Source organism: Xiphophorus couchianus, chromosome 17 (genome assembly GCF_001444195.1).
Source record: "Xiphophorus couchianus chromosome 17, X_couchianus-1.0, whole genome shotgun sequence".
In the NCBI taxonomy this organism is placed as follows: Eukaryota; Metazoa; Chordata; class Actinopteri; order Cyprinodontiformes; family Poeciliidae; genus Xiphophorus; species Xiphophorus couchianus.
Genome location: NC_040244.1, coordinates 1767253 through 1792906, shown reverse-complemented (window position 1 = coordinate 1792906; position 25654 = coordinate 1767253). Strand labels below are relative to the sequence as shown.

Genomic DNA, 25654 nt, shown 5'->3' with positions numbered 1-25654 from the left:
TTCAATCAAAACCCAAAAACAATTTAGTTCCAAATCAGGAGAAACTCCCGCAGAGAGATGGAAACAGAAAAACTTCCCATAAAATCTTTTATTGTTGCTTTTATTGTCTGTTGGTTTTATTGCTGTGAAGCTCGCGCAGACCGAACAGACGGACTTCCTGGTTGAGCGTGCGCTGACGCTGCGTGTGCGTCAGTTGCTCGCCGCAGCCTGATCTTTGGGTTTTTCTGCGCCGTTTCTCTCTGCGCTGAAAGGTCAGTGGAGGAGTTGGCTCCAAAATATCTCTACATGTTTGCGGACATGCGCAGTGGGGAGATGCCATATTGAAACGGGGGCAGCGGCGGCAGCAGCTGAGACAGGAGGAGGGGGGGTCTGCGGAGGACAAACCGGGACAGGTAAGACAGGTGAGGGCCCCGGCCCGCTTCCCGACGCTTCTTTACCTCCGTAGGTTCCGGTTTGCGCTGCGTGGACGCGGCGGACCCACGCAGCGAGTTCTTTCCTCCTGCTGCTGCTTTTAGACGCTCTCGGAGCGAGTCGGTGTGTTTCTGCAGGAGGAAGAAGCGATAAACTAGTTTCTGCGGGACTCTTCCTGCCCCCAGCCCCTCAGCGGACCCCGCAAACCGGTAAAAATGTTTCATTTTATTTTCCACGCTGAGGAAAAACAGGAAATTAAATAAAAACCGAATAACGTGGGGTTTAAGTTGAATTTCCTCGCGACGTAAAAATGGTTTCTTGGTGTGTTTTTGTCGATGACGCGACTCGCGGGACATTTTTCTTCGTCAGCCGTGAGAGAAATAAGTCCGTGGGAAAGCACCGGACAGTGTGGAAATGTCACGGCAGTCTCAACATGGCGGGCCGTGAGCTGGTCGAGTGGAAGAGCTGAAAACTGCCTCCGAAAATCTTTGAAGGAGGAAAAAACCGAACCGCGGCTCCGACCGGCTCCGGTTCGGTTTCTTTTGATGGACACACGCGAGATTTAATCAATTAAATCCGAAGTGTGCGTGGGGCATCTCCGTGGGAGTTTTTTTCCGCTGCAGTTTTTTAGTGTGCAAAGTCTAAGAGCTGCAGGGCGGCTGGTTCCACCCAGCCTCATCTTCCTCTGAGCGCGCCGCGTTTCCTCTTTCACTTTTCTCCCAAAACGCTCTTTCAGCGTGGCACGCCGTCACGCAGCACCCCACGCAAACCCCGCGCACTCCGGGAAATATCCAGAATATTTCTGGCTGGGAGTTCTGGTCATTTTTCCAGAAGATTCCTGCTCCAGATCCAACAGCGGAAGCAAAAGAGTCAGAGAGAGTCAGGCTGAATATCGATCCGTTTCTGAAGTTCTTATTTCTGATTTTTCTGATTATCCTGAAGGATGCGCCAATTTATCCAGGATCAGCTCTGATTGGTCAAAAACTCAATAATCCCAGTTTTTCTCAGACAAACATTAGAAACTACATTTTCCTGAATGATTGTTCAATGAACTAATCATTTAGAGTCCAGTATTGTGAAAGAGAAAAAAACACCCAAAGTTTGTTTTTTTGGGTTTGAAAGATCAGAAAATCGTTTGAAAACTGAATATTTTTATTGATCTGATCAGAAGCAGTCTGATCTTCATTAACCTGCAGTACTCTACAGGTTTCATGCAACTTCTGGTTCCATTTTTCATATATTTTCAGTTTTTCCTGTAGAAATGTTTCGATGTGGAGAAGGAAGACGAGGAAAAACCTGCAGGTTTTAGATGAAAAGTGAAAATCTCAACAGGAGATTATTCAGAATCCAGTTTGGTTTAAAATCACCCAAAAGTTTTTTCACTTTGACGGATCAGATCTTTAGTCCTGTGACTCTGTTGGCTCTTGTCGGGTCGTCTGTGTCGATCCATCCAGAGCCAGAACCAGAACCGGCTCTGGACGAGTCGGGAACAGCAGAGCCCAGTAGGCAGTAAGCCAGGCCTGCAGTGGGAGTTAATCTCCTAATCCCTCATTAAATCTGTGGTGGATGGCAGAAGGGCAGCACGTGGCGCCCGGCGCCCATCTGGGGCCAATCAATTAAAAACTCTAAATCTGAGGCGGCGGGGCCTCCAGCGACCCGCTCAGATTAACGGCAGCGGCCGCTTAATCCGCCCTGAGCTTCCTGCAGGAGGCGCCACTGAGCCCCAACCTGGAAACCAGACCTGGAAACCAGACCTGGAAACCAAACCTGGAAACCAGACCTGGAAACCAAACACCTGGAGGAAACAAGTTTAACGGAGGAGCCTTACCATCCAGAGCTGATCAGTGCAGACTGGCTGATTGATTCTGTACCAGATTGTAATGAGAGGTGTGAGCAGCAGGGGGCGCTCCACAGGGTCATGGAGGCAAACTGGGAATGAGGCTGGAAAACTCCGTAAACATCCCATCAATAAAATGTTCGACCAAATCTCATGCAGGTGAATCGTATCTGAGAGTTTCTTCTTCAGCCAAAACCTGTTGCACTGAAAACGATTAATCATGATTAATCAGTTATTACAGTAATTATCAATTATCAGTAATCAATTAATTTGTAGCTGGAGGCTCAAAAAGGCCATCTGGTGAAAAAAACAGCAAAAATTACAAAATATAAACATTTTCAATTTAAGATGAAAACTTTTTGTCTGTAAATATATTTTAACCAAAACTTCTGAAGTTGTAAAGTTTTAGTTTTATCTTCATTTGTTTCAGATTCACTGAAGGAAAATTACATTTTAGGCAAAAAAAAAAGGTTTATTTTTTTATTTAAAAAAGAAATTTAACTATTTGTTTATTTGCATCTTTTAATGTATTTCTATTATTGTACCAAAAGGTTTAAGAGGGAAAATTAAATTTCTATATTTTTAAGTGATTAATTGATTAATGAAATAAAACAAAATCTGTACATTATGCAGATTTTCATTGAATCAGTTAAAACTTTTTGTATTAGAAAATGTATTAGAAACACATTGATATTCAAATAAACCAGCAGTTAAATCATTCTAAAATAAGAAAATAAACATTTAACAAATATAGTAACATTCCTGTAGAGCAGTGGTTCCCAAAGTGTGGGGCGCGCCCCCTAGAGGGTCGCAGTGCCACTGCAGGGGGGCGCAGGAAGCGGTATGGATGAAAGAAAAAAAAGAAAACCAGTTACACAAAAGTGCTTCACTGTAAAGACGGTTTGTAGTTTGTTTTGTTGCAACCTGAAGTGTGAAATAAAGTTCAGTGGCGTTTGAAAACAAAATGTGTGTGTAGGTTTATGTCTGGTTGAACGATGTGTGTGACCAGTTTATTTATTTTTTCTGTTTTGGGGATTTTATTGTAATCCAAACGGCCCAGAAAATCTTTGGGAACCACTGCTGTAGTGAATCTGAACCAGATGAAGATAAGACTAAAACTAATAGTTTGAGCGTTATTCTTTCAACAAAATACCATTTTTGAGTCTCCAGTTAATGATTGATTGCTAAATTAGTGGACAATTATTTTTAATCTAATGGTGATCAGATTCACGTCAGAATTAATATCTGGACTGTTTTTGTTCACTTCTGTTAAAATATCTCCTGGATTTCTCTCCATCAGCTCTGAAGCAGCTTCCACTGGCTAGAAAACAGCCTCAGCATAATGCTGCCACCACCATGATGGGGACGGTGTGTTCAGGGTCAGTTTAACAAAATCCAGATAAAAATACCAAAAAACGTGGAAGATACTGAAGCATGTTTTTAAAAAATGAACAAACTCTTCAGGAGGAAAAGCATCATGTGAGCCACGTTAGGCCAGAGTGTTTACACAACAGGATCTGTGTGTGGGGATGCGTGTGTGTGTGTGTGGGGGTGCGTGTGTGTGTGTGGAGACTGTCGGCCTTTGTACCGCTCTGCACACACTCCCTCTGAGCCCAAACAGCAGCCGAGTGTTTCCATTTATCCGGGTTTCTGTGATCTGTGAGGTTTTCCTCTCAGAACGCTGCTAACAGCTAGCAGGTTTAGGCTAGCAGGTTTAGGCTAACAGCTAGCACGTTTATGCTAACAGGCAGCAGCTGCGACGTGAATCACCTCCATCGGTTTCAGAGTTGCTTTGATGAAGCAGCCATCTTTGACGCGCTGCCAGGCTTTGTGGGTTTCGACCCATTCTTTGGTTCATTCGGATAAATATTTTGTAAAAATGTTGAAATTTATTGGTTTAATTTCTGGCCTAATTAAATCAACTGTCGGTGGCTGCCATATTTTCCTTGAGTTGCTTTCAGAGGCCGCACATAGTCATTGTAGGGGACACAAAAGGCCCCCAAACCACACATTGGACGCCCCTGCTGTACGGGATTAGAAATGTAGAAGAGCCCATTGAGACCTACAGGAAAGTGCTTGAACTAGGACGTTTAAAGATTTAAAAACCAGTTCTCCCGCTTCACATCTGCTCTGCTGCTTTGACCTTTCACACAAAGCAGGAAGTCACAGCGATGAAGAGGATGAAGCTCAGAGCCTTCATCATCATCACTTACATGCTCTACCTGTTGGGGTCTGAGTTACCGTGGCAACGGCGGGAACGGATCTGCATCCAGCGAAGCTGAAAACTGGAAGTCAGTTTGTTGTTTGTGTCAGATTCATGTTTTGTTTCCATATTTTCTGATTTTCGTCACTCCTGGTTCTCCGTCATGCGTGGACGTTTTCTCATGGGTTTTGTCGCCTCGGTCGCGTCCTTCCAGTTTTTCTGCTTCCTGTGACTCTGATTGGTTTAGTTTCTGCTGAGGCGTGCAGACATCAGGCAGACGTTGCGCTGCAGAGGCTGCAATTACAGGCTGATAAATAACTGCAGAGTTTAGACTAACTTCCTCTTTAATGTCTGCAGGATTTTTGCTTTGCGTCTTTTTCATTTTATTCTAAAGAAACTGGAAATTCTCCTTTTATTCCTGCTGAGTTTTTTTAGTCAGACTTTTGTCAGTTTATTTATTTTCCATTTGCTGTTTCACTCCTGATTTCTCTGACTGAACAGATTAATCTTGTTGGATCAAACGTTTCATTTGCTGCTCTGGTTGTGAAATGTATTTATGTCTATTTTTTAAAAAATCCCTTACATTAATAAATGATGAATGTAGATGTATTAGATTTATCTAAATGCTCATTTCAATATGTACCCATACAACAAATACAAAATACAAACATTCATACAAAAAGTAGGAAAATTCAAACAATTAAAATCTGCATATAAAGTCAGAAAAACGTTTTTTAAGAGGTTTATATCAAAATGCTAATTTGGTAAAAAATTGTTTGCAGTATCTGTGAAAAAACTTGCAGTCTGAACTTTTGTCCTGCAGGTCTGATCGGGACGTGAAGCAATGCTCTGAGGCCGAACCGAAGCCTCAGGAGAGTTCAAAGGTCAAAGCGGCAGGATGCAGACGGGCGCTCAGGATCAACCGACCAATGGGAAGGAGCAACAGGTGACCACAGGTGAGATCAGTAACTGCAGGAAGCCAGGACCAGAATCGGCTTCACTTCAGCTGGATTTTATTGATCAGGAGCCATTTTCAACAGTTTCTGATCAAATCTGAAAAGTGTGGCCTGCATCTGCATTTAGCCAAACTGAGTCAGAGCTCTGCAGCAGCTCTGATCGCCTGCAGACTGTCAGCACGTTTCTCACAGAATTTACTTGGAAAGTGTTGAAATTCAGGGGTTTCCTGAACGCCTCACCACCTGCCGCTGTTACGCAACACTAAACTGAGCATGGCAACGTCTCCAAACACAAACATTTTGTTAATACTCAACTTTTCCGCAACAAAGAAAAATCATTCTGATGCAGGCGGCAAACTCCAAAAAAAAAAAAAAAATGTTTGCATTTCCACTTGGCTCAGTAGTTTAACGGTTCAACTTTTCTAACAAACCAACAGAAAAGCTGCAGCGGCTGCAGCAAGCTGGTGTATCAGCTGCAACAGGGAGACTCATTCCTTCCTGCATCGTCAGGACGTTTATGTGAATTATTATGTTAAGAGATGCAGATTATGGAAATTATTACCAGAATGTTAATGAAACTACTTAAATATTCTTCAGGCTGTGATAGAAACAACATGGATCATAATTATAAAAGAAGGAAAAAGATTTTTTAAATTGTCGTTAAATTTAGTTTGCAGTAGCAGAATCACCTTTAAATGTTTTTTCTCATTTATGGCTCATTTGTTGGAAGAGAAAAAATGAAAGAAAATGTCTTAATCTCTAAAACCAGTTTTAAAGGTTTAGGAACTCCTGAATATTTGTGAAATGTGATGTTAATGAAAGGAATAATCTTTGTGTTATTCATGCTGACTGAGTTGCGGTGTGTTCATGTTGCGTTCAGGTGCCGAGTCCATGGAGGAAGAGTTCATGTGGGAGGAGTACCTGGAGGAGACGGGAGCCACCGCTGCCCCACACACCATCTTCAGACATGTACGCCGACGCCGCGCTCTTTCTGCTTGACCCCGTGACCTTTAGCTGTTTGTAAACTATTTTCCAAGTGGAATTGCATTTTATGACTTTCTCTGTTCAACACAGTCCCGTTCATCACCTCAGTTAGATTTCTAAATGGTGATTATTCGTTTTTTAAAATAGTTTAACAAGATAAAACACCGTCTTTTCCACTTTAGCACAAAACTTATTTATAAAAAGTATTAAATAGAATCTGTTATTGCATTTCTATGATCTGGGTGATAAACCAGCTCTGGATTTCTTCCAGCTCCACACCAACATCCAGTAACTCCTGCAAAACAAACATTTAGTTTCAATAGAAATCCAGTGAAATTGGTGTCACTGCGTTTCCATAGCAACCACCAGACTCCGGCTGGTTTCCTGGTTTGGTTTTTAAAAGGTGTGTTGGTGTTTCAGCGATGGAGGAGACGCAGTGGGTCCTGATGCTGAATGAGCTGCGTGGTGATTGGCTCTCTGTGGGCGAGGGGGCGGGGCTAAACGAGTTACTGGGAGTCTCAGTGAAGAGCTGCCCTCGTTCTTCTGTCTGCTTGAAACAATGCTGACTCCTGGGCGCACACACACACACACACGCACACACACACACAGACAGTCGGCGCTGCAGCAGGAAGTGGCCTGTATTGTTTATTCCTGAGATTGTTGGATTCGGTTTTCCTTTCTCTGGGCAGACGGTTTTAAACGCTTCATGTTGCTGCTGAAACCTCAGTCTGACCACAATCTCAATTATTTTCAGTAGAATCTGTTTAACTTTCCTTCTTCCATTTTCACCTGACAAAACTCATGAATGAAAAATGATTGTGTTGTTAGTTTTGTTTGCTATTTGTCTTATTTCACCAAATTTGATTTTAATATTTAATTTCTCAGGTTTATATGACTCAGAAATGTAAAAGTCCAGGTTAAGTCACGAAAAGTGATTTTTGTAAGAAGAACAACTTTATAAAGAAAATTGTTGAAATATTCCATCATTTCACTTTTATTTTAAAAAGTCATAATTCTTATTATTTTAATAATTGATTAATTGTTTCAGTCCTAAATAATATGTGGAGTGTATTTCTGTCAGATATTAACACCAACTTTTCTGTTCTAGTTTAATAATTTATCATAATTAATAAGTTATTCTGCGGTTTTTTTCTAATGCAACATGAGACACTAATAAACGTTAAACTGATTATTGTGATTTTTACTGAATGCCTAAAACACTTTAAAATAATAAATATCACCACTTTTCTGTTTTCTGTTTAGCTTTAAATCAGCAGCAGTTTGTTTCAGAAACATTTTTAACCTTCTAGTAAAGGTAAAAGCTAAAACCAGTCCGTTGGCGACTTCCTCTCGCTGCTGCCCCCTGCAGGTGGAGGTCAGCCTGCAGAGCAGCTTCCAGCCTGGCATGAAGCTGGAGGTGGCCAGTAAGAGCAGCCCAGAGACCTACTGGGTGGCCACCATCATCACCACCTGCGGCCAGCTGCTGCTGCTGCGCTACAGCGGCTACGGCGACGACCGCAGGGCCGACTTCTGGTGCGACGTGATGACGGCCGAGCTGCACCCGGTGGGCTGGTGCGCCCAGAACCACAAGACGCTGACGCCTCCAGAAGGTAGGGCCACCCACTGGCTCCTCACATAACGGCTGCTGGTTTCTGATGAATAAGTCGATTTCACGGAAGGATCAGTCGACATGACGCCACCAGTCAGTTATTCTAGCGGGTTGGTGATCTACTCGCCAATCGGCCGCCACTGTTTGTCCTGAAGTTCGCGCCCATTATCTGGAGGAACCAAACCTCTGTCAACATGGCCGCGGTTCGTCGTCGCTGATGCGCTGCGGTCAGAAATTCAGAGGAAAATAATATAATGAGACGTTGTCAGATGTAATCCTGGCAGCCGTTACTCGGAGCGTTTAGAGGACAGAATATGATTTATTACATTTCCAAAACCCAAAGAGAGTCTGGAATAACGCAGTAAATGGATAAAGTTCTGCAGCCGACCTCATGTTCAGACCACCACATGTTCCTCTGTGTGAAGGTAGAAAACATCCCATTTAATGCCATTACAACTCTTAATGATGGTCAAATCAAAGATCAATAATTGAAGGTAGTTAAGCTTGATTTTATGTGTGCAAACTGGAATGGTAGCTCTATGGAAGCATGAAAACATGTGCTGCAGTAACTGCAGTATTTACATTTAAGCATATTTTTATGCTAATGTTTATTTTCCTGAATCCTAATCTTCCATTTCCTGAAGCCGGAATAATTTATATGATTATTCACCAGTTTTTGCTCGGCGTTCACATCCAGTGAGACTTTGTTCTCCTCATTCCTCCTCTGGCTTCATCGTTGGTTTGACCCGATGGTCGGCTCGCTGGAGAATTCAACGTCTCTGCCGATGAGGCAAAAGTGACTCAGAAAAACGTCTGATAACGGATCGAGTTCCTCCGCCGTGACGCCGTCTGAGCTCAGTGACAGGAGCCGCTGGTTCTCCATCAGTTCTGAAAAGTTCTGCTTTCAGTTCAGCTGATTTAAGAGGTCAAAGGTCAACAGATTAGGAGTTCATTAAAGCCCCGATAAGGCTGCATGAAGGCGACAACTGTTGATTAATTGATAAAAAACTAGTTCTTCAGGTCCAGTTGCTCAGCCGGCGGTTCTGGTTCTGGTTTTGGTTCTGGTTTTGGTTTTGGCTGATTGTTTTAAATAAATGTTTTTCTTACAGCAGCATCACTTCACTGAATGTTTGAATCTGCAGCTAAAAATCCATCAACATGAGAGAAGCTGAGCAGCAATAGAGAGCAAAGACCATTAATTATTGATTAACTGATTAGTAACTGGATGTCAAAGGTGACTAATAGGAGATTTTTTTACAAAATGTTAAAGCTGTGACTAGACAAGTTCTGATTAAAGGTTGTTTTTCATTTAAATGTAAAATGTTGATATTTTTGTCAACATTTTAATTGGCAAATAAAACTTTGCTGTTTTTCTTTCAGCGAATTCCCTTTTCAGCCTCAAAGTCCAATTATTGATTAATCGATCAGTTTGATTTGGTAGAAAAAAATATTATTATTGTTTTTAAAATACCTCGTATTATAAATTTATATTCAGGTGTGTGTGTGCATGCGCGGGTGTGTGTGTGTGTAGGCGTGTGTGGGGGTGGGGTGTGTGTGTGTGTGTGTGTGTGACAGTTTACAGCTGTGTTAACCTGTTTCCGTCTCGTTTTGTTCTTTCACTTCTCAGAGAACTCTTACCTGAGGACAGGTAAGCTGCTCCAGCTGCATGCTTCGTCCTCCTCCTCTTCCTCACTGCTCTCCTCTCCCTGCATGCTCTGTAGGCGAGTGCTGAGCGAGTGTCTTAGCTGAGATAACACACACACACACACACACACACACACACACGCTGCTGTGCTGCGGTGATAAAGCGAGGCGGTTCAGACAGAAACGTGGAGCTCTGATAAAAAATAAATAAAAATAAACAGCTTCCTGTCTGAAGTCAAACAGCGAGAGATCGTCCAATCAGATCGCTTGATTCCAGTTTGAGCTGAATTTGGTAGCTTCTGATTGGACCATTTAAAATGAGGATTTTAAAATAAAAAGTACGTTTTAAGGTGAATGATTCTTTGGATTTCTTTTTGTGGTTTTTTTCTCAGCTTTCTCTCATTTTTATACCCATAATGCATCAGTTTTGTGCGGACGCAGGAAGAAGGTCCTGGAAGGTTTTCCCTCATTTTATCACATCAGAGACGCAGACAGAACAGAAAACGTGACGTTGTTTCTGTTCTCCAGACTCACTGAAACATGGATTGTTTTATTTGTTTCTCTTTGGGACAAAATGGATCCAGAAGTCAAACAAAACATAAATGAATATTAATATCTCAGTAGAAATCACCATAAAATATTCTTTGTGTCTAGAAATTCAGACTTTTATGTAAAATAACAAATATCTGTAAATAAACATTTGCAGATAATCAAAGATTTGTAACAGACGATTCTGTTTCAGGACAAATTCCTCAGATTATTCATAATTAGTATTGAATGGCAGTAAAAAAAGCTGAGAAAAGTTTTCTCCCCTTTCCAGATTTTGTTTGTTTTTACATTTCACTTCAATTTTTCAGACCAAAAAATTATTTTAGTATCAAAGAAAACCTGAGAAAACTTAAGAATCTGATCATTTAATTAAAAAATACAAATTTATCCAGGTGAGAGTAGAACCAAAAATTTATTATTTCTACTCAAGTAAAATTAAGAAACAGTTGTTCAAGAAATACTCAGGAATAAAATAAAGTAACTGAACGCAGCGCGATGTGTTCAGGGAACGTTAGGAGGGAGAAGGCAGTCGGTCTGAATGCACCATGCTCTCCGGTCTGACTCGCTCCCTCATTCATCAGGATCAGCCAATCAGGTTGAGGCGCCGCTGCAGCGTTAGACAAGAACAGACATAAGTGTGTTGGTGTGTGCGTGTGTGTGTGGGCGGGGGTGTTGGTGTGTGCGTGTGTGTGTGGGCGGGGGTGTGTGTGTGTGTGTGTGTGTGTGTGTGTGTTTAGGACATAGATTTCTAATTTTTCAGGCTCCATTAGTAGCTGCTTGCAGAAAAACTCTTGACTGAGGATTTGCATAATGAATTCACCACACGGCTTCCTGCCTGCCAGAGCTGCACGTGTGTGTGTGTGTGTGTGTGTGTGTGTGTGTGTGTGTGTGTGTGTGTGTGTGTGTGTGTGTGTGTGGATGTGTGTGTGCACGGCTGAAATGGGGGGTTTTTCTTTGCACTTTAAGCTGAACATATTTAGCTAATTACTCATAAACTGGTTGATCTGCTTCCTGTTCAACCAGGAAGTTGATTTCTGCCTGGAAACAACAGAGAAATTAAATAGTTTTAATTCACATTTAAGTAATAAATTATGTTTTGTGTCATAAAGAATTCAACATTTAGCTGCTGTTTGAGCTGATTTTATTTCCAGAAACTTTGTGAAAACATTTCCTGTTTGTGAGGAAGAATATAACGGCGGCCATCTTTGATTTTCACATTTCTGCATAAACACAGAAATTATTCCACATCAGTCAAATATTGATTTGATTTTTTAATTTCATTCGTTCAAACTTTATTATTAACCTCAGCAGGATTTAAAGTTTTCTCAGTTTCAGTGATTTATATGTATTTATATTTATATTTTGGCTGCAGAAATCATTGGGAACATTATTTTTTCTTTCATTCCCTGAAAAGTGAGCAGCACAGGATGTTACTCTAATCCATAATTTAAGATTAGATTAAATCCAATGAACTTTATGATTCCATGATGGGGGAAAAAAGTTTTCACAGCAGCAGAAAGAGACAAAATTATAATTATCTTAAAAACAAGAATATAAAATAGGATTAAATAAATTATTGAAGTAATCAACTAATTTATTAATAGATGAATCATTAACTGGAGTGAACGGACCATTTGCTGAAAGAACAGATATTAAACCAAAACTACAAAATAAAAACATTGTCTGTAAATCTGTTGAGTCAGAACTAAACTACATGCAGTTTTAGCTTCACTGGTTCTGTAAAAAACATCCTATTAATCAACATTTATATCCAGTTATTAATCAGCTAATCAATAATTAATCCCCAGATCATTCCCATATTGATGTTCAGCCTGAGGTTTTTATGTTGATGTTACATAAACTAGTACCTGTAATAATCCAGACAATACAAACTGTTTTGTTTCATCAACTGGAATTTATTGTACTTTTTAAAAATCATTTATCACGATAAATGATAATCGATGCGATAAATGCTCATCCCCAGTCTTAGAATGATTTCCATGATTGGAACTTATTGATGCAGTTATAACAGAAATAACCAGATCAATCTCAGTGTGATGTGAAGAGGTTTCACTCACATCAGGATGATAGATGCTTGAAACTGAAAGTTTACCAACTTTGAGATTAACTCAGGTAATCGTTATCTGTGCGCTCTCATAAAGCACTAATATTTGATTCCCAGATTATCCTAGGTGGAAATGAAATGGGAGGTGAGCCAGTCCTGAACACTGTGAACTCCTCTGTTCACATCCAGATCACTAACATCTTCTTCAAACCTCCTGCACAGGAAACTGCAGCTTTTCACAAATTTCTGTGACTTTTCTGGACATTTTATTTAAAACCATGCAAACTGTTTCAGAAGCAGATCTTCCTTAGTTTGCTTGAAGGATGAGCTGTTCAAGCTGTGGTTTGCGCATCTTCACTGTGAGAACTGATCTGTTTATTTCAGATTAGATCATCTTTAATTTCAGCAGCTTCTCTCTGAGCTGATAATCTGGACAGGATCTGTAAAAATAGTTCTTCTATTTCTGAACGAGTCTGCAGATGGAGATAAAATAAAATTCCTACTAACCAGCAGAACGTTGCAGTCAGGAAAACCAGCTGCTTGTTACTCAACTTATTGATTCATTAAACTGAAATAATTTCGTTTAAAATCCTGATTTTTAGAGTCGACGCCAAACTGGAGCCAAACGAAGAAACTTCACTGAATTTATCACCAATAAACGTTAAATGTCTGAGTGTGAAAACACAACTGCTTCTTAAAAGCCACAACTTCTCACTTGATGATTACATCACACACACACGCCACCACACACACACACCACCACACACACACACACACACACACGCACGGCTGTTCCAGTAAATGTTCACACGAACAAAAGCAAAGTGAGAAAAAGACGGGAAGAGTCTGCAAACAGAAACGATTACCCAAAACTGAAAATAAAAACACTTTTATTATTAGACCGGGCCTGTGGTTCTGGATCTGGCTCTGATCCTGATTCTGGGCCTGTGGTTCTGGATCTGGCTCTGATCCTGATTCTGGGCCTGTGGTTCTGGATCTGGCTCTGATCCTGATTCTGGGCCTGTGGTTCTGGATCTGGTTCTGATCCGGAACAGTCTGGTTCTTCTCTCTGGTTGGGAACCAAGTTGTCAGCCGGACAGGAAGTAAATGGATTCTGTTCATTTCGGCTCTGGTTTGGATCGATCCGATTGGGTTTTTCTTGCTGGTTCTGTATGCAGAACCTTTTATTTTGGTAGGAATTAAAACTCCTGATGATCCGCCGGTATTAAAAATGATTCAAGTAATATAACTTTTAAAATCATAAGATTAAAAAATCAAAAATCTAAATAAATGACAAGAATTAATAAAATTGTAGATAATAAACTAATAATTTCTAACTGTGTTGTTTAAACATATACATATTTTTGCTTTTTATTCCAGACAGATTAAAAAATCTGCCATAAATTTCCACAGTTTGAGTTTTTTCTGTTTTAAACTCAATAAATCAGAATCAGTTTTTTTGGCCCATTTTGTTTTCACAAATAAGGAATTTGGTTCAGTTTCACTTTACTCTCAACAAACATTTCAAATATAAAAATCTAACATTTAAGAGGAAATGGTTTTCATTTTCTTGTAAAAATACGGCAAAAAGGTTTTCTGGGGATGTTTCTGAGTAAAACATTTCCTCTCAGATTAGTCAGATTGTTTTCTGAGGAAAAATAATCTGAAAAACACTTCAGTTGAGTGACGCAGCGCGGCCGCATTCAATAACTTCCAGTAAGAGACGGAGAACTGGGAGCAAATATGAGGAAGCTGAATGGAGGCGACTTGGTTCCCAATGAAAGAGCCGAGCTGCAGGGAGGCTGCAGGAGACATGCAGAAAAATCTATAAACATTCAGGAAACATGCAGAAAAAATCTACAAACGTTAAAAAACAATGCAGCTCCTGGCGTGCTGGTTTTTGCATCCCTGCAGGTTCTTCCTGCCAAAAGGAAGCAAACTGCTGCCAAACCAAACTTAACGGAGCCGTTCAGCTGGTTTGGTTTGGTGTTTAAACTGCAACATGTTCAGTTTTTCTGGTTCTCATGTTCGTTGTTCTAAACTTTAACCTGTTTCTGTTTGGAGATCAATCTGCTGCTAACTGCAGATCTTCTGTTCTGATTTCATCTGATTAAAACTTCATTTATCAGGTTTTGAAAAAGTAAAAGAATCATTTTATTCAAACATGTTTGATACTTTTGGAACAAAATAAAATAATTTCAGTTTTATCAGTTGAAGTTTTGTTTGTGTTGACACCTGAAGATCTGGTTTCTGATTCGTCTCATTTCATTCTGACTCTCAAATCAACATTTATTCTTTTGTGTTTGGGATGTTTATGGATGAATCTGAGACGTTTGATCTGATCAGAATGAAAACTTCATTTCTGATCAGCTGCTGTTTTTCTGCTCGTCGTTTCATCAGAAGCCGTTTTCTAAAACGTTCCAGATTCAGTTTTCCTGCTTCCATTCCTCCATGAAGCCTGAACATGTCTGCAGCAAACCAATGGGAAGATGGGAATGATAGCTCATGATAATTCATGATAGCTCATGATAACTCATGACAACTCATGATAATTCATGATAATTCATGATAATTCACTATCTCTTGTGATGTGTTTTAGTTATTTAATAACTAATTATTGATGCTAACCTTTCTGCAGCCATCAGGGAGAAATACAGCGACTGGACAGAGTTCCTGGTTCAGGACCTGACCGGGTCCAGAACGGCGCCGGCCAACCTGCTGGAGGGGGTGAGTTACTTTCCACTCATAAAAACTGTTTGTTTTATGACATCATCAAGGTTTAAAACATCAGTTTTTCAGACCAGATCAGATTTTAACTGATTTTATTTTTGACAAAAAATTGAAAATATTCCAGTCACTTTTCAGTGATTATTAAAGTTTAAACACCAAAATAACAAGCATGAAGTTCTGATGTCAGCAGGACCCAGTTCTACCAGCAGAACGTCAGAACCGACCCGTACTGATCAGAACCGGTCCGTCCTGACCCAGTCATTGTTCCTCCAGCCTCTGCGAGGGAAGAACACGGTGGATCTGATCGTGGCCGGCTCGGTTCTGGAGCTGCAGAACCTTTCGGACCCGCTGCTGTACTGGCCGGTCCGGGTGGTCCAGAACGTCGGCGGCCGGCTCCGGCTGCGGCCCGTCGGACTGAGCGAGCGGCACCGGGCGCGGGACACCTGGCTGTTCTACCTGGACGTGAGGCTCCGCCCCCTGGGCTGGGCCCTGGAGAACCAGCTGACCCTGGAGCCGCCCGCAGGTCAGAACCGGGTCAGAACCGGGCTGGACTGCTGGCTCTGGACCTCGGCTTTGTTTGGTAGGAAAATGTTTTGATTGGATGGTCAGACGGTGACCTATGACATCATCCTGCTTTGCCCAATCAGACCTCAGGCCGTTGCTTAGCGACCATGACTGGCAGCAGGCTCTGCGGGACGCGCAGGCGGACGGACAGAAGGATGCGCTGCCGCTGGAGGTGTTCAAGGTCAGTCGCCATGGTTACCGCTCAGTCATGGCAGCCATTTTGGGAAACGTATTTAATTCCCAGAAAACAATTTAAGAATTTGTTGAGATGCTTTTGTTAATTTTTGTATTTTTTTAAACTTTATTTATAATTCTATAAATATCGATAAGGAAGTGGCAGAATTGTCACACAGTTCTGCCGTCTTGATGTCCCAGACGTTTGTTTTTCCGCCTTGTTTTCGATTTCCTGAACCTTCCTGTGTGCGTTGTTAAACATGGCGCCGGTTTGTGCTAACCCTCTGGCTGGTTGCCATGGTTACCAGGACCACGCGGACCTGCCCAGACACGCCTTCAGGACCGGGATGAAGCTGGAGATGGTTTCTCCGTGGGAGCAGCTCCTCATCCGGCCTGTTTCCGTCACCAAGGTGAGTTAAAGAGGCGCCCTGAGGCACGGCCCAGCGCAGCCGTGCTGCAGCAGCTGCAGCAGCCTCTCAGGCTGCGCTCCAGGATTCTTTGCATGCTTCTGTGGAGTCGGCCTCCTTCCTGACGCCGTTGGATTCCAGAGAATGAATCAGGAGGGAAGTTCTTCTGCCTTTCATCTCATAATGACGTTGTTCCAGAAACTTCCTCTGACGAACAGAGACGTCTCCCACTTTGAGTTCCAGATCACACAATCAAAGTTATTGATACTAGTCATGGTAAAAACAATCAGGCCAGTGAAACTGATCCCACTCTGTCAGAAACATTCCTGGTCCAGAGGAATTCAGCTGGAGTAAAAAGTCAGATTAATAATCCTCAGATTAGCATAAACATTAGCTCATAATCTAAGAATCTAATGTTTCCAATCTCTGAAATCTATCCTTAAATTTCCTTAAGTGCAAAATCCACCAAGCAAAAGTAGCAATAGCTCAGGAAAGTTAGATTATTTGGATTTCCAGTAGCAGTTGCCGTGACAACGGCTGCTTTTCCCGAGGTTCAAGAAAAGTCAAAAGTTAAAACGCATTTGGACACATTAACAACGGATTAAACTTTAAACAGACCGGAGCTCCTGCTGTGTCAAACTGAGATAGGAATAATAGAAAGTTGGCCACTCTGAGATAAAAATCAAAACCCAGATTAATAAGATGAGCAGCTTCCAGTCCAGTAGCTCTGAGAAATCCCGGTTCTGCTTCCTGTCCAGGTCTACAGTGACACCTACTTCCAGGTGACCTTGGACGACCTCTGCGCCGAAGACACGCCCCGCTCCACCGTGTGCCACGCCAACTCGCCCGGCATCCTGCCGGTCCAGTGGTGTCTGAAGAACGGCGTGGCGCTGGAGCGGCCCGGGGGCTACGAGGGCCCGGACTTTGACTGGGCCGACTACCTGAAGCAGAGCGGCTCCGAGGCAGCGCCAGACGCCTGCTTTCCTGATGTAAGGACGGGAATAACGGATCATGTTCCCTCATATCATCAAACATTTCTCACTGAGAAACTAAAAACTAACTCAAAATTATCATCAGTTATGAGGAAAAGCAAAAAATTATTCAAATATATTTCTATTAAAACCCTCAGGGAGAAAATAACAGAACAGCAGGAACAGCAGCTAACTATTTAGCCTAATTATTATTTAGTCAGATGCTAAATATTTAGCCTGCTAACAAAATAATTGGTTTGAAGCTGTTTTAGTTAAATACTTAGCTTGTTTATGAAATATTTGGTTTGAAATTGTGATATTTATGAATGAATGAATAACATGGTGAAAAATGAAAACCCGTTTTTCTCTCAAGCTGAATAATCTGAGAATAATCTGAATTATTGCCACTAATTTCTGACTCTTTATAAACTCCATGTTGAGCTGCAGTCATAGTGTGAAATGAAACACAATCTAAATATCTCTTCATGTTTTCATTGGCATTAAACTCTCAGCCTGATGTGTTAAATAATTAAATTCATAAAATTTTATATTTAGCTTTTCGTACAGAGTAACATGAAGAAAAGAGTTAGTTTGCTGCTAAACATAGAAAAACTCATTTAGATTCTTGCTGTGAGAGTTGAACTAATCGCCTCCTTTCCGTGTGTGTGTGTGTGTGTGTGTGTGTGTGTGTGTGTGTCAGACCGGAGACACTCGAGGCTTTGCTGAGGACATGTGGCTGGAGGCGGTGAACCCGGAGCGTCCGGAGGAAGTGTGTGTGGCCCGGATCAGTCGGGTCCGCGGCCGCCTGCTGTGGCTGCGGCTGGAAGGTATTCCCTCTGCTCACTTCCCTCTGGAGGAGGAATTAGAAAAGATCCATGACAAACAGCGCCACCTGTCTGCAGGCGTGCTGCAGCCGCAGTCAGAATGCATCGTGGATGTGGAGTCCATGGATATCTTCCCAGTGGGCTGGTGTGAGGCCAACGCTTACCCTTTGACCCCGCCGCTCAGGCCCGTGTGTACGTACCGCCACAGTAACGCAGCAGCAGCCGTCGCTTTAAACTGTCTGTTTGTTCCGTTTCTGTGGCATTAAGACGTCGTCTCCTTGTTGTGTTTCTGTCGTCCTGCAGGCCAGAAGCAGAAGAAGGTCGCCGTCGTTCAGCCGAAGAAACAGTAAGAAACGGCGCCACGTTCAAAAGACGGGTTGGAGGAACGAGGCAGACCCAAACTCAACTTGAAATAGTTTGAAAACATTTCTGGATGAAATTTTAGGAAGGATTCCAGGAAAATTAATAATGTTAGGTCAAATTGTGTCTAAAATTATTAAAATATGTCAACAATTTATTATTTACACAACTAAATATTGGATATATTGTGTTAAAGTGATGCGTAATCATTTCAGTATTTAATATTTTTGGTATTTTAGTCCAGCAATAAATTGTCATCAGATGGATCCCGTGGTTCACATTTAACTTTTTATCTCATTATTAGTATTATTATTATTATTATTATTATTATAAAATCACTTTCTGTTTGTAGGAGAAACACGAGATCTTCCTCGCCCCTCCCCCACTGCTTTCTGACTTGTTCTGTTTTTTCTGCAGGTCGGCTCCGCCGGCCGAAGCGCCTCCTGTTAACGCCTGCCAGCCCGTCGCCATGGATACGGGTAATTTACCCAGCAATTAATGTAACGAGTTCAAGGGAAAATCACTCTTCAGGTTAAACAAGTTCATCATCATCATCATCACCCGCCCACTTCCTCATTAATATTCATCAGCCTGAATAATCGGTGGGCGTGGCCTGGGCTCTGGCCCCGGTTCTATCTTTACTGGTCCGAGTCATTCCAGTCCCAGTTTGGGTTCAGCTGGAGGGATCTGCAGGTTCCCAGTGCAAGACCAGAAGGGCCATCGATTACTTTAGATTTTGTTTGTTTTTAATAAACTACATTTTAGTTTATTTGGCCGTTCTTAAAACATTGATGGAGAAAAAATATCCTAACCTGAACCTGTTTTTTTGTTTTCCATTCATTGAATTTTTTTTAATTAGTTTTCTCATCCTTCCATCGATTTATTCATCCATCCATCAATTAGTTATTGTTCTTGTTTTTTCGACATTCCATCTGTTCATCCAGTTTTTCCTGCTGATTCAGAAGGAAACAAAGTTCAGCTTGAAAAACATGAAACTAAAACGTTTTAATATCTCATTGGCTGAATGAATGCTAACCTTCTGCTAACGTCCGTCTATTTCCTGGTCAGGCGCAGCGAACGGCCGCTTCTGCTGCTCCCGGGTTTTTGTGAACCACCGCTGCTTCTCAGGGCCGTACCTGAACAAGGGCCGCATCGCAGAGCTGCCGCGCTCAGTGGGGCCCGGGAAATGCTCGCTGGTGCTGAAGGAGGTGAGCCGCAGCCGACGGCGCCGCGCTCAGCCACAGTTCCTCCTCCTGACCGGCGTTTGGTTGTTTGTGCTGCAGCTGCTCAGCATGCTGATCAACGCCGCCTACAAGCCGGGCCGCGTCCTGAAGGAGCTGCAGCAGCTACAGGAGCCTGGCTGGGACAGCCAGGAGGAAACGCTCAAAGCCAAGTAGGACAAACTCACAGCACCTCGCTTCCTCACCACGGTCAGGATTTAATGTTTGGGTTTAATGTTTGGGTCAGTGGCATCGCTCCCTGCTGCTGTTCAGAAAAACCTGCTGGAGGAACTGTTTTCCTCCAGAGCGACGGAGCAGCGGCACAGGAAAACTCTTCTTCATCTCATCATCCTCAGTGTTTTTAAAGGGCCGAAATAAAACCAGTTTAAAATCAATAAAAAGCTGCGTATGGATCCAATAATCTGAAACAAATCAGATTCTTCTGGACTCCACTGTTTGGTTATTTTCTGATTTAGAAATAATTGTGATAAATTTTGATATTTACGTTCATGAATGACAGTAAATCATATTACAGACGATAACGTGGCATCAAGAAAATCTGAAGCAGCAGTGGAGTAAAAGCAGGATGCACTGCCCCCTGCAGGTCGGAGTTAGCATCACTTAACTCCAACGTTTTTGATCATTTTTGAATAAATTCTGTTGATTTGACCTGAATTTAAAAACTGAAGGAACTGATTGATGTGATTCAGCATCAAACAGATAAAAACGGCTTTGATTTGATTGATAAAATATTAAAGCACAGAACTTTAATCTTTTTAGTCCAGAGGGCCACATGAGAAGCTACAGCGGGTCAGATTTGGCCCCCAGGCCTCCAGTTTGACACACGTGGTCTAGTTTTACTCTACTGAATAAAAAGTTCTAGTTTCATTGTCAGATTATTTCAGTTACAGCATAGCTGAAATAATCTGACAATAATATTTAAACAAACTGAAGTTTTGAGCACCAAGACATTTCCACTAGAAACCGTTGCTCAGAGGGTTCGACTCATTCTGCGTCTCTCCTCAGGTACAAGGGGAAAACGTATCGCTCCACTGTCCGCATCGTTCGCCTGGCCGAGCAGATCCCAGATTTCTGCAGGAAGGTTTGTGTGAAGCTGCAGTGCTGCCCCAACCTGTTGGGCCCCGACCTCATGGCCGACAAATGCCCCGAGAACTGCTCCGTCCAGACCAAGACCAAATACAGTGAGTCTGCAGCACCATTCTGTCCTGCTGCAGCATCATTCTGTCCTCTGCTGCAGCATCATTCTGTCCTCTGCTGCAGCACCATTCTGTCCTCTGCTGCAGCACCGTTCTGTCCTCTGCTGCAGCATCATTCTGTCCTCTGCTGCAGCATATTACTACGGCAAGAAGAGGCGGCTCCCCAAGGCGGCGACTGGAGACGAGGCCAAGCCGGCGCGCCGACGGAGGAAGAGGAAGGCCATCTTCGTCCAGAAGAAGAGACGCTCGTCCAACATGGACTACACCGCTGCAGGATCTCCTCAGGTCAGAGGAACTAGTTCATCTGCAACGAACAGATTCACTGAAACTGATTCATTATAAAAGTTTGAATTCAGATTTTATTTTAGCCGAAGTTTAATTACTTACAGTTTGCTATAAAATCCATCTGATCTGAGGAAACTAAAACACACACACACACACACACTGTAAAAACACAATATTACCAAGTATTTCTGTCTAGTTTCTACTGTAAATCTCTCAGTACACTTAAAATAAGAAAAAAAATCCTGCAAATAAAGGAACTTGTTTTATAGAAATAATTCATTATTTATATAATATATATAATTGATTAAAAAACAAAAGTTTGACTGGCAGATGTTTGACTTATAATGTGGAAATGTCTTGTGGTTTTTCAATCAATATTAATGAATTATTGATATAAAACAATCTCCATCATGTCTCTCTATACAATCGATGTTTGTATAAAATGGAGGTTCTTTAAAATGACCTGCTAGTAGTGGAAGTGTCATGCTGCGGGCTGTGGAGCTGAACTTTAACCCTGATTTCTCCTCCGTCCGTCAGGACAGCGACGAGGAAGAGGAGGAGGATGAAGAGCTGATGCAGTCCTGCAGCGAGGGCAGCAGCTCCGAGCCGCGAGACGATCAAACCGACGCCTCGTCTGTGGAGGCGACCAGCGGCGGCGGCGGGCGGCCACGCCGGGCCGCGACGCTGCGCAGAGCCTTCAGCGCCGCGGTGAGCCTGAGACCATTAATCAATAAATCAATTAATACTATCGATAATTTCCATTTCCATCATTTTGTTTGCTCTCAGCTAGTCACTTTTTGAAACTTCAGTATTTCAGTTTATTTCTAATTCACAGCAAATATGTCAGAACACTAAAAAATAATTATTTCAATTCAGTGTCGCATAATTCCAACATCCATCCATCCATCCATTTTCTGTTCACCCTTGTCCCTAATGGGGTCGGGAGGGTTGCTGGTGCCCATCTCCAGCTACGTTCCGGGCGAGAGGCGGGGTACACCCCGGACAGGTCGCCAGTCTGTCGCAGGGATAATTCCAACAATCAGTTTAATTATGTTCAGAATTTTATTCAAATGAATTTAAAAGGTTTCTCACCAGATTGGCAGCATTTAGTCCTCCTGTCCAGCAGGGGGCGACAAGTGACTTTACAGTAGTCTCCCATACTGGGCATATAGACACAAGAAGAAACCTCCAGCAGAACCAGAACCAGAACTGGGCTCAGTGCTGGCGGCCATCTTGGTTCTTTTAGTTGTTTTGTTTATTTAGTTTGGATTTTTAAAATGTTGGTTAAAAAAAGTTTTTTGAATAAGCTATTTTATTCAAGTAAAATAGTTTAAACCAAAATATTATTGTTTATGGCAATAGTGTAAATTTATCGTCCAGTAACTGTTGTTATGGTAACAGGCATTTGGATCGTTTGGCTCCGGACCGTTCGGCGCCGACCGCCAGCCTCTGGACGGGCACCGGCGCTCGACCCGCTCCCTGTCCACCTGCAGCCAGAACAACAGGCAGCAACAGAAAGACGTCAAGGTGAGACAGGAACACCAACCTGCAGGTCCGGGTCCAAACAGAACCAGAACCCGGCAGTCAGAGTCTCGTTCTGATCCGTTCAGGTGGAGCAGGAGGATGGCCAGCTGGTTCTGGACCGGAACCCGCTGGAGTGGAGCGTCGACGAAGTCATCCAGTTCATCAACTCCACCGACTGCGCATCACTGGCCAACATCTTCAAGGAGCAGGTACACACACACACACACACACACACACACACACACACGGATGCAGAGACACAAACACACACACGCGGACACACACACACACGGATGCAGACACACACACACACAGAGACACACACACGGACACACACACACACAGATGCAGAGACACAAACACACAGAGAAACACACAGAATGACTCAATAAATTATCTGTTAGCCTAATCTGAACATGTAATACCACAGACGGCCACTAGGGGCTGAAGTGGTAAATCTGAGTCGAAAAAACTAAAATATTTTTAACTGACAAACTATAAAAGAAGTTTTGAAGCAAAGAAACATGACAGACCAGAACCGAATGACAACAACCAGCCCTGTGTGAAAAAGCTTAGAAAAACACACAATCTTTACTGAGGTAAATAACGACACGCTGCGGCGGCCATCTTTACTGAGGTAAATAACGACACGCTGCGGCGGCCATCTTTACTGAGGTAAATAACGACACGCTGCGGCGGCCATCTTTACTGAGGTAAATAACGACACGCTGCGGCGGCCATCTTTACTGAGGTAAATAACAACACGCTGCGGCGGCCATCTTTACTGAGGTAAACTACGACACGCTGCGGTGGCCACCTTTACTGAGGTAAATAACAACACGCTGCGGCGGCCATCTTTACTGAGGTAAACTACGACACGCTGCGGCGGCCATCTTTACTGAGGTAAATAACGACACGCTGCGGCGGCCATCTTTACTGAGGTAAATAACAACACGCTGCGGCGGCCACCTTTACTGAGGTAAACTACGACACGCTGCGGCGGCCACCTTTACTGAGGTAAATAACGACACGCTGCGGCGGCCATCTTTACTGAGGTAAATAACAACACGCTGCGGCGGCCATCTTTACTGAGGTAAACTACGACACGCTGCGGTGGCCACCTTTACTGAGGTAAATAACGACACGCTGCGGCGGCCATCTTTACTGAGGTAAATAACGACACGCTGCGGCGGCCATCTTTACTGAGGTAAACTACGACACGCTGCGGTGGCCACCTTTACTGAGGTAAATAACGACACGCTGCGGCGGCCATCGTTACTGAGGTAAATGATGACACGTTGCGGCGACCATCTTTACAGTGGTAAATAGAGTGCTAAGGTGGCCATGTTGGGTCGTTCAGGGGTCATAAACTGTTCACCAGGAATAACAAACATTTTTAAATGTGACATAAGGAATGAAAACAGAGGAAGTGTCTTCAACGTATCCACCTTCATGCTGTAATTAGGCTGTTAATCTGAGCAGAATAATCCCGTATGTCTGGATTATGAAGCCTGTGTCCTGTGGTTGTGCAGGACATCGACGGCCAGGCGCTGCTGCTGCTCACGCTGCCCACCGTCCAGGAGTGCATGGACCTGAAGCTGGGCCCGGCCATCAAGCTGTGCCACCAGATCGAGCGCGTTAAGGTCGCCTTCTACAAGCAGTTCGCCTGAACTGGAGACCTGCTGCCTGCTGCCGCCACATTACCACAACGCATTAGATCATTTCTGTTTTTGTTTGAATCTGTTGAACCTGAAGCACAAAGAGGAAGAGACGATCTCTGGAAGGATTTATTTTGGTGTTGTTCCTGTTCGATTTGCTCTGCCGATCTGTGAAGAATTGTTTAATTTCCTTTTTATTCGTAGGGAAATCTCGGCTTGTTTCTGTTCGTCTGATTGGTTCCCTAAACATTTAATCTAAAAGTCGTAAGGAGTAATATATTGTGAGATATTTATTATTTCCTGGTATTTAAGAAGAATCTGGAACGCTTGATTTACTGCACTCTCTCCTTATTGTTACAGAAAAGAGAAAAATAATCTAAGCTATTTTGTGTTTATCTATGCAATTGTGTTGCAGATATTTTTGATAAAATACATTTCTACGGATTTGTAGTTTTAGCTGTTTTTCAATGATGCATGATGAACTGGTTATTGATGCCATTTTAGTCTTTTTATTTATCTGAACAGTTCATTTTCTAGAGTTGTGTTCTAGAAACAAGAAGAAAATCAACTTTGACCTTTCCAAAAAGCAAAAAGGTCAAAGGTGATTCGACCAAAGCTCAACTCTTCCGGCATCAGACTTTCTGTGAATTATATGATTTTGTTTATCTGCTGTGAAAAAATGAGGTTTTGTTTTTCAAACTCATATTTTGTGCCATTTTATGTTTTATGTGCCATTTCTCAGTCAGATCGGACCAAACTGAAGCTTAAAGCTAACTGTTAGCCTCTCAGTCAGATCAGACCAAACTGAAGCTTAAAGCTAACTGTTAGCCTCTCAGTCAGATCAGACCAAACTGAAGCTTAAAGCTAACTGTTAGCCTCTCAGTCAGATCAGACCAAACTGAAGCTTAAAGCTAACTGTTAGCCTCTCAGTCAGATCAGACCAAACTGAAGCTTAAAGCTAACTGTTAGCCTCTCAGTCAGATCAGACCAAACTGAAGCTTAAAGCTAACTGTTAGCCTCTCAGTCAGATCAGACCAAACTGAAGCTTAAAGCTAACTGTTAGCCTCTCAGTCAGATCAGACCAAACTGAAGCTTAAAGCTAACTGTTAGCCTCTCAGTCAGATCAGACCAAACTGAAGCTTAAAGCTAACTGTTAGCCTCTCAGTCAGATCAGACCAAACTGAAGCTTAAAGCTAACTGTTAGCCTCTCAGTCAGATCAGTCCAAACTGAAGCTTAAAGCTAACTGTTAGCCTCTCAGTCAGATCAGACCAAACTGAAGCTTAAAGCTAACTGTTAGCCTCTCAGTCAGATCAGACCAAACTGAAGCTTAAAGCTAACTGTTAGCCTCTCAGTCAGATCAGACCAAACTGAAGCTTAAAGCTAACTGTTAGCCTCTCAGGTAGATAATATGATCAGCAGCTTCCAGACATTTGGAATCGATTCTCATCTCAGAGGAAAGTA

At 42.6% G+C, this 25654-nt stretch overlaps 1 protein-coding gene and 1 long non-coding RNA gene across 6 annotated transcripts; one reads left to right on the top strand and one right to left on the bottom strand.

Annotated features, from left to right (window-relative positions):
* On the top strand, window positions 1–25654 carry sfmbt2 (Scm like with four mbt domains 2). Of its 5 annotated transcripts, none has more exons than XM_028043985.1 (22): window positions 1–392; window positions 5275–5407; window positions 6288–6376; window positions 7761–8001; window positions 9628–9648; window positions 14897–14985; window positions 15262–15511; window positions 15636–15733; window positions 16035–16136; window positions 16892–17122; window positions 17805–17931; window positions 18007–18120; window positions 18232–18274; window positions 18706–18767; window positions 19357–19496; window positions 19572–19681; window positions 20535–20710; window positions 20859–21010; window positions 21548–21718; window positions 22412–22537; window positions 22630–22743; window positions 24067–25654. In XM_028043985.1, the coding sequence occupies exons 2-22, from the start codon at window positions 5350–5352 to the stop codon at window positions 24202–24204; spliced, it is 2652 nt and encodes an 883-aa protein (XP_027899786.1). In that variant the 5' UTR covers window positions 1–392; window positions 5275–5349; the 3' UTR covers window positions 24205–25654. The 5 variants fall into 5 exon arrangements, with proteins under 5 accessions (XP_027899786.1, XP_027899783.1, XP_027899784.1 ...); XM_028043982.1 differs by having other exon boundaries at window positions 3–392; window positions 22621–22743; XM_028043983.1 differs by having other exon boundaries at window positions 3–401; window positions 22621–22743.
* Window positions 17862–19427, bottom strand: LOC114160994 (uncharacterized). Its single transcript, XR_003598912.1, has 3 exons — window positions 19325–19427; window positions 18129–18225; window positions 17862–17954 (listed from the first exon to the last, which is right to left on the bottom strand). It is a non-coding gene; the product is annotated as an uncharacterized LOC114160994 (long non-coding RNA).

What these genes read in the sequence shown, in the direction of transcription:
- sfmbt2 (XM_028043982.1), top strand. Translation starts at nt 5,350, where the DNA reads ATGCAGACGGGCGCTCAGGATCAACCGACCAATGGGAAGGAGCAACAG. An exon ending in GACCCTGGAGCCGCCCGCAG is followed by an intron (nt 15,512 to 15,635) that starts GTCAGAACCGGG and finishes TTGCCCAATCAG; the next exon opens with ACCTCAGGCCGTTGCTTAGC. An exon ending in GAGGAAACGCTCAAAGCCAA is followed by an intron (nt 19,682 to 20,534) that starts GTAGGACAAACT and finishes GTCTCTCCTCAG; the next exon opens with GTACAAGGGGAAAACGTATC.